At 37.9% G+C, this 9,116-nt stretch overlaps 1 protein-coding gene across 1 annotated transcript in view; it reads left to right on the forward strand.

Moving 5' to 3' along the window:
* SLC35A3 (solute carrier family 35 member A3) overlaps window positions 1-5,835 on the forward strand; it is a 21,051-nt gene extending 15,216 nt beyond the window's left edge. The window contains exon 8 of the mRNA XM_031057916.1: window positions 1,773-5,835. Within this exon, the coding sequence (XP_030913776.1) occupies window positions 1,773-1,863 (91 nt within the window). The 3' untranslated portion in view covers window positions 1,864-5,835. The remainder of the gene's footprint in view (window positions 1-1,772) is intronic.
* The last annotated feature ends 3,281 nt before the right edge of the window (window positions 5,836-9,116 follow it).

Genomic DNA, 9,116 nt, shown 5'->3' on the forward strand with positions numbered 1-9,116 from the left:
GGGACCAGGGGCTGCGGCCGCTCCGTGTCCCGCACTGCGGGGCCCGGCACAGGGACATCCCCTCTGTGCTGCCTTTCATCACCTGCAGCACAGGCTCTGACACAGGTGGCTGCAGTCACTCACCCATGGAGGTGACGCTGCAGCACTGAGTTGCCCAAGGGTGCCCAGAACCCCAAAGGCAGAGCTGTTTCTGGAGGCAATGCCGCATTTAGTATAAGCGAGAACAGCTGAGAAAGAAAAAGAAGTGCTTGCTCCGTTCTTCTAGGCCCCGTACAGTGTCCTGATGCTTTGGGGATCAGACTGTGGTGGCTCTGTGTGCCATGGGTTTTGTACACGGGTAGGTTGAGAACACTGCTTGTCTTGGCAGTGCATGTTCCTGTATGGAGTGTAGAATGAATAATCCCACTTCCAGGTGTAGGAAGAGGATTTTAGTTATGACTGACCAACACTCTCTGCATATGTTACATGTACTCGTAACAAAAATATTTTGAATAGTATTTACGACTTTTGTGTCTGGTACAAAGAAACATATTTTTATCTAAAAATATATATTTGCAATATTGTGATCCCTTCTATCCCTACCCTTTCTGTGATTCTGTATTATCAGGACTTAAGCATTCAAAAAAGGAAATTGCATAGCTGTTTAGTCTTAAAAAGTGGAAGACATTGAACTTAAATTATAAGTAGATTATATTTGTCCCATTAAAACAAATGTAGAAAGTGTTTTAAGAATTTCTGTGTACTCAAATGGAAAATTAATAAGTAACTTAACAGCTTCTGCAAACGTTGAAAATTAAATACAGCCAAGTAGCAGAATGTAGAACTTGAGGCGATCCCATTTAATAAAACTTGACTAACTTGAGTTAATCAAACTTAATCTTTAGTACCTTGCTTATGCTAACAATGCATTTGAACTGAAACTGTGTAATTGTTTCTGTCACATCCACAAACAGTTTTGATAGGGGTAATAGATGTAAAGTACTTAAATGCTTGAATGTGTTGCAAGGGGCCATGTCCCAAAACAGGTTAAAAGTATTCTCTGAAGGATTATCATATCAATCATATCATATCATATGCCACAGTTTATTTAGCATTTGCTTCAGAAGATGAAATTGTTGATGTTGTCATGTGTGTGAGGAGATTCTTTTCTAAAATATGTACTGATTGTCTGCTGGCTTCGGTTATTTTGTATCAGACTTTAACAATCAAAAAAACTTGAAAGACCAAAATGTCACAACAGAAAAGATGCTTTTATTGTGTTTTCACGAGATCTTTCTGTATCTGACAAAAATTAGATTATACTGACTTGCAAACTGGTTCTTGGGCAGCAGTAATTTGTTTTGACATAAGCTTTGGACTTCAAGGCAAACACAGCTCCAACAACATGATGTATGTAATATAAGAATGGGTGGGTAACCACAGAAGCTGTTTTTCTTCAGCTCCTGATTCCAATTTTTATACATCTTTAGGTAAAAGTTTAAGAAAAAAAGGATTGATCTGATTGCTTTTGGAAATTCCATGAAAGTGTAATTTTAATTTTCAGAATATGTTAGTATAATGATACATTAATTTGTGGTTACAGGTTTCTTACCTCAACAACTTTCTGCATCCCTCTAAAATAAATACATACAAGTTATTTTGTTCTTTATAAATTGGACAAATATAATTTATCTTTCTGTTTTTCTCATGGAAAAATGTCCTTTCTTTTGCTTGTATTGCATAAATAAATTTGCATCAACTAAAACTTTTTTTTTCATCCCTGTTCTATTCAGTGTCTTTTTCCTCGGAGCCATCCTTGTAATAGCAGCTACTTTTCTATATGGTTATGATCCCAAACCTGCAGGAAATCCCATTAAGGCATAGCAGACTTCCTCATCAACCTGCTTCTCGAGATCATGCACTGGGGGCCTTGCTAGCACTGGCATGTGGGAAGTGTCACTGTGCACTGCAAGGGAAGGATGGCTGCCCTGCATATATTGAAGAAATGAAGAGTAGTTCTGAACAGCCAGAGGGGTTACAGGTGGAGGGTGAAGCTGTCTGCAACTGGTGGGGGGGAGATGTCAGGGGAATGCCCAGTGCAACTTGCTAATAAAAACTTGAAAGGAACCAAAAGTTTCCAAGAAACTACAATTAGGAATGTTTACAGCTTTGACTGAGATTGCATCACAAGAATTACTGTATTGACTGCTGCAGAAATATGTCCTATGCACTCTTTGAAAGAGCACACGATAACATTGTCAGATTGTATGTTTTTGCTATTCAATTCTATTTAATCTTAGTAAATATGTTTTTAACTGTTTGTCTATTTACGTGAAACGAGCAGAAAGTCATAGTTCTAATGTCATGGTTCTAATTAGGTACTCCTTATTAAAACTGAAAATTGAAGTATGATTGAAAGACACTTTCACAATATCAAATATTTTTATATTTTTAGAAAGCTGATTTAATAACAGAAATCTGTTATTAAATGATAGTATTTTAATTCTGTTGCTTCTATAAAACTGTTGTAAGAATGTTAACATTCTCACTGAAATACAAAGGGAGGAATACTCCAGCCTTCATCAGCCTGTAGTGTTAGAGCAGATGGAATAACTCTGGGAACACAGGCTGGAGGTTACTGTGCTAACCTGGGAGCAGCAGTAGGGTTGTGATGGCTGCTTGCTCAGATGTGATGTTCATTCTTTTTTTTTTTTTACTGATTATAAATCAGCTTTTTGGTAGAACCTTAAAAGTAGTTTTTGTGCTTTAAATAGCCTCTGAAGATTTTTTTTAAACAATTATTTCAAAAAAACAAAGAGCTCATAATAAGCATTTTAAAGGCATTATCATGGTCTGTAACAGCTCCATCTGGAGATATTATGGTATGGCATCTGTATACTGTACTGTACTTTATTACAGAGGTGTTTTTTAAACAAGTGTTGTTTACTCATGAACTCTTCCAGGCTTTTTCTGTATATTTCTATGTAATGGTTTAATTAGAGTTTTGGTGGGGTTTTTTAAATTATTATTTTGTTCTGAGAGTCCTTGAGCCAACAGACCAAAATGGGTTCTCTGGACTAATTTGTTCTAGTAGTGGAATTACTTTAATAGGAAATATAATTAAAAAGCAATTAATTGTGCAATAGGTAAATATAAAAGCATGCTGTTATTCTGTTTAAAGCAAAAAAAAAAACTTCACAAAGAAACCGTGCTGCAATTAGATTAATTAGACTGTTATGAACACTTGAAGTATCTGCATATAGTCAGAAACACTAAAAAAATCTGGAACTAATAAACAAAAAAACTGTCTTAAAAATCATTGGTTTTCAGGTTCACAATGGATGTTAATGTCGGGTGACTTGTGTGACACCTGTGATGGTGCATTTATATAAAAGCATTTTGGGAGTCCCTTACCAGTAGATTGGCAAGTGGTAAAAATGTCTTTATTCCTTTGTTCCCTGGCACCACCCCCTCCATGTTCTTTCTCACATCTGTCTTGTACTAAAGAAATGTGTAATAGAAAGGTGTTTTCAAATGTTTACCAAAGTACCTCATCTGATTGACAAGGAGATTCTGTAGGAGTGCTCTGAGGTGTCTTAGTGAAGTATTGTAAATGGGAAAGGAAGAATTCCACTTATGTCAGTCAAGTAAAAATGGTTTCTTTCTTCTGTTGGCAATTACATGTTTTATCAACGTTTTGTTTGTTTGTCTTATCAGAGCAAGACATTAAAGAAATATCAGAGCTCTGCCTAGGGCTTGTTAAGCTTTGTGAACTGTGAATCTGTCCCAGCATGTTGTAATTGCAGTAGCTTTGCTACTTTGCAATCAAAGCTGTCTAAATGGGTATTCTGTGTTAATATTAAATCTTTTACACATAACATTCAATGTGGCACAATCTTTGAAAAGTCACATTTAGGCATTGCCCCCTGCAGTGCAGCCTGAGGTAAGATGTGTGCATAGAGCAGCAGCTCATGGCGGTGCCAAGCACAGAATGGGACCTGCACGGCTCTGGAATGAGATGGGAAGTGTTGGTAGTAATCTCTCAACTGGAGTTGGGCCCTACACAGTAATACTTTTGATTTCGTGAATCACAGTAATGGGAGTGTTCAAGTGATATAATTGGTTACTTTCTTAAGAAAAGTCTCCAAAAAACATAAAAAGCAGGTTGAGAACACTTTAAAGCCAGTTGTACTGGAAGGGACCAAAAAAGCCAAATAATTAACGTGTGGCTGGAGCTCAGTGACATGTAGCCTGGTTTTAATGTTTCAGGTGCACCTGTCAATATTTGCCAGGATGTTTAAAGGAAGGACCAGACGTATGTCCTGGTCTTTCCTTTTCCCTCTTTGCTTTGGAATAGAATGCCCTGCAGCTTTGGAAAACTGCCTGCTGTACTGAGGAAAATAGCTCCTTTCTGTAAAGGAAGTAGCTCCTGTCTGTAAATCAATGACTTCCATGCTTTCACTTGACAGCCCAATTCAGTTTTCCAGCAGAAGGATAGATCTCGTCACAGACTTGTTGCTGAAAAGGAAAAATGAATTTGCATTTTTATCTGTGTTTCCTCACAGAAAGGCTCTTCTCTGAGGTGTGACTCTGGACAAGGGGAGGCAGCACTTGCTTTGTAAGAACAGAAGGGATTTCAGGAGGGCTTAGTGATTCCTGTAACCTTCGCATCGGGAAACGTGCACATTTTCTCACTGAGATACTTCTGTATTTGGATTTTTATTTTTTTTAAGTAGCTTTAAGTCTATAACTCATTAACTAACCAAAGAGGAATAGCTAGCACAGAGTTTTGGGAGGTAGTGGATAATGTGCTTTGAGTTTGCCCTAAAAGCAAATGGTGTAGGAGTCTTAACTTCCCAAAAATAAACTTGTCTTTCTGAACCATTTTCTGACTTTTAGACAATGGTTTTGTTAGTTTAGTTGTATATTTAGGAGGCTAACCTATACCTAGAGCAGAATTTTGTTTAAATATTTATAAAGTTATAGAAGTTATAGCTACGTATTTATTTGCAATAACTTGAATTATGTGATTTTTCTTTCCGGACTTATATTGGGTGTACTAGTATTTATTGAATACTTGGATATTTGGTAGTTTTGTTTGAGAATCTCTGGGATACATGATAAATGGTCAAATAATGATAAACTTAGGACTATCTTCAAAGCAAAATAGATCAGTTCAGTGGTGAAAAAACTTGAGTCTAATAAAATAAGATAAACTTTTCTTTCAACATTGTGTTTCTAAGCAATCCACAAGTGCCCAAAAATGTATTTTCTCAAAGAATTCAGATAATTGTACAGTTTTATTCAACTTCATTGTTTTAGACAAACTTTAAGAAAACCTCCCTATTTGTTTCAGTAAAGGGTAGATTAATGTTCTAGATTAGACTTCTATAGTGTAACACCTTTGGTTTTTACTACAATGTTTTAGTAACTATTGTGTTATTTTTCCTCAAAAAGACAAAACAATCTCATTTTGCTTGTGTTTCATGTGCATACAGGCCTCTCACAGGCTCTTAGTAGTACATAATTCTTTTGTGTGTGTTTCTAACTTATTTTTGTGGCTGTAATTCAAAATACTGTAATAGATTTTGTTCATTTTTTTAAATTGATACATGAAACATTGCATTTCTTCTGGTTTTTGTTGTCATTAACTTTCATATTTGAATGTATTTCCTGATCAGCCCTGCATGTTCTGTTGTATTTAAGAAATTGTCATTTTCTGAATTTGAATTTGTTGCTCACTTCCTCCTGGTGACAATGTTTCTTGCTGGATATTGTGTTGAGGAGGATTATGCATTCCTTTCGTATCTGAAATCTATGTTTGTGAGAATGAGTTATTAAAAACCAGTAAAAGGGGGTTTTTTGTGTATTAGAAAGGTAACAGTTATGTATAACATGGTATTATACCATATATGTGTAATGTGTCATTACCTAAGATGGTGCGTTACTGTGAGAAAGTCCAAATATTGTTTCCTTGCCTGTGTTTTAATTGTTCTTTTCATTTTTAATGCTGATTAATTTCCATAGGAAGAGAGTCCTGTTCTTTCCAGGTAAGCTCATTGTATGTTTTTAGGTATCTAGAATTAAGACATTTTATAAAGAAAAATTTGGGGCAAAATGCAACAAAATATGTGGAATTGATTAGATCGTATCTTCTGCTTCAGTTACTATCCAAAGTTCTGTTCAGCTGAATTCTTAGCTTTTTGTAAGTATTTCTCAGCTGAATTTATAACTCTTTCTAGAAGAAAAAATAGTGTCGTGACTTGCCATTCAGTGCTTGTTCTTGCTCTTGAATGTCTGCTGCACATTTGCATCCAAGAGTAGACGTGACACATTAATTTGTCTGCAGTCTCCCATCATCATTCTGACTGTAATTAGCCATATTCATTTCATTAGTGATTTATAGCTCATTAAGAATTGCTTATATGCTAAGCATATGTTTGTATTTGCTGCCATTATTTTTTTAGATTTTTTTAAACTTTCTCCTTGTTGTGAATATATGAGCCCAAATATATTATTCAAACATTGTATCAAAATTTTTAAGGTAGTCTTAGTTTTTTATTTGTTGATATTTGTGTGTGATTACACTGAATACAGTTCTAATATATGGTGTTTCCAGGCAATTTGGAAAAGGTTATTTTTTTTTTTTGGTCTAACACTGCTGAGCACTGGAATGCATCTTACGTGACCTAACACAGTCCTTCTTTTAATCCATGTTGAGGTATTTTTTTTCTTCTATATAAGTAGATAATGCCACTACAGTAATAAACTGATTGAAATTAAGCGTTGGCTTTATTAAGAATATGATTAAAAACTGTTTGAGAGCTTTGTTAAAAGGAGAGGCTTGCCTTATGCACATGCTTCTTTTTGACCATTGTGTCATGACTTCTTGCAATGTTCTTCTGGTTTGAAACCCCAGATGTGCCCTGAACCGGGATGGTAGGAAGCACCTGAGTATCCGTACCAAGTTATAGTGTGGGGTGTGGCTGTAAAACACTGTAAGAGCCATGAATAGCTGTAATTTGCAATATATCAAAGGCCTGAACAGAGTTCACAAGCAGTTTCTATAGATGATGGGTAACATGTTTCTCTGCCTGGTCTGCAGACTCATATAATAAAACTGGGTCATTTCACCAGCAGTTTTCAGGACATCTCATTTCTATCACTTTCTTTTGTCAATTTTGCCCTGCTTTGAATGTTAACATGCAACACGATTTAAACTGAAAGTTTTATGCTATTAGGTAACAAATTAATGATTCCTTATCTAGGGACATTGTTCTTCAAGCTTGGTGTAAAGGCACTCCCTGAGGAATCTTACCTGAAAATAGTGAAACCATCATCTGCCTGTGCCTTGGAATACCCCTAGGGAGATAAGTACTCTGTCCTTTTTCATCCCTCTTCCAAAATGATGGTAATGACTTCTACAGCTAGCAGGTAGTAGTATTTACTTAGTAGAGAGGGTTGAACACTGTGGGTGTTTAGGTGTTACAGACAATTCATGTTTCTCTTCCTCAGGAGTCTGTGTTAAATAATGTTAAAGATGAAGGTTAATGTTAATATATAAATTAAATAATGAGCAGATTATGTCGGGACTTGTGTAGGTGAGTGGAGTTTAATATTTGAAAATATGTAGCTGGCTTAATTTCATGACAGCAACAGCAAATTTATTCTACATTCTCATTATTTGAGTTTATTCTACATTCTCATTATTTGAATCATCTGCTTTGTCTACATGAGCAAACTTGATACTTAAATGCATTTTGAGATAATGACATCAGTAACAGGTGTTGGTCTAATATGAAGTTGTGGATAGAAAACCATCTTGTCAGCCTAGTTACTAAATGGCTTTGCTGACGTTGTAGTTGTGTTGGCTTTTTATGTAATCCCTTACACATCACCTACATGTCTGTGTGTGGCTTTCCCACCAAAATCTAACAGCACTCTGACGAACAGACTTGAAACTATGCCAGCATCTTCGGACCCCTCTCCTTTTCATGTAGAAGTGGGACAGAATTGTCAAATACTTCATGTGACACCCTGATACTTGTAACAAATGACTGATAATAGCAAACATCCCAGACCCACTAAATGCTCTGCGCTGGAGTTGGCTTGTCTTTGTCTAGATCCACTGAGTAGGGCTGTGCATCGGCAAGTCCTAAATTCCTTAAAAGGTGCATTATGATGAGATAAGAGATGCTTGATCTTAAGGCTAAGGGTTTTACCTAAGCCCACACGATCTTAAGTGGTGAGTGATTGACACCCGTTTGGTAACGTGGTGGGAGCTGGAGTGCTGGTCTGTACCTCAGGGGTAAGTTCCACTGTTGGTAGGGACAAAAAGCTGTTCCTGTGCAGCTGAGGTTTTAGGGAAAACGGGGATTTCACAGGAGCTGGGGAGATGGAGATAAGCAGCAAGAGGGCTGAAAGATGGAGGAGTAAGAACATAGAGAACAGGCTGATACATGGATACAGCCGTGGAGGCTTGTGTCTGTATCATGAATGTAATGGTATAGCATGGACAGTTGTTGCTTCTTAGTGATGCCAGTCATCAACAGCGGATGAATTTATAAGCCACAGAAAACCCAATAACGCCAGCAACATGTTTCTAAAAGATTTTCTCCACTAATCGGCATGCTGCTATGGGGAAGCTGATCCCTGTTATCTTGTTACTTGCAGGCGCTGTGGTGAATCAGAACCTGGGATGACCTGCCCCTTTGAAGGTGTTAGAGCTTTCATAAGCTAAGTTTAAAGCTTGATAGTAAGAAAGAAGAATATCTATGTCCAAGCTGGATCATTAGGGTGGATTATATCTGTTTGTGTACTCAGGCTCTAGAAATGTCAGGTATATCCAGTACTAACTGCCTTCCTTTGGTCCTTTTTCCCGGGCGCCTCAGCAGCTCCAGGAGGGAAGGAAGCGGGGCTGGGTGTTTCGATTCGGGAGGGACGGGTGATGCCTGGGGGGACCGGATGAGAACATGAGGCTCCCGCGGGGCTGCGCTCGGTGCTTTAGCCCGTGGCGTTGTCCGGCTGGGGGTGCCGAGCGGCGGAGGCTGTAGGGGCCGCCCAGCGGCGGCGCTGTCCCGGCTCGGCCCGCACTTCCCGGCGGTGGCGCCGCTCTCCCGCCTCGGCCCGCACTTCCC

The sequence above is a fragment of the Geospiza fortis genome, unplaced genomic scaffold (genome assembly GCF_000277835.1).
Source record: "Geospiza fortis unplaced genomic scaffold, GeoFor_1.0 scaffold403, whole genome shotgun sequence".
Taxonomy (NCBI): Eukaryota; Metazoa; Chordata; class Aves; order Passeriformes; family Thraupidae; genus Geospiza; species Geospiza fortis.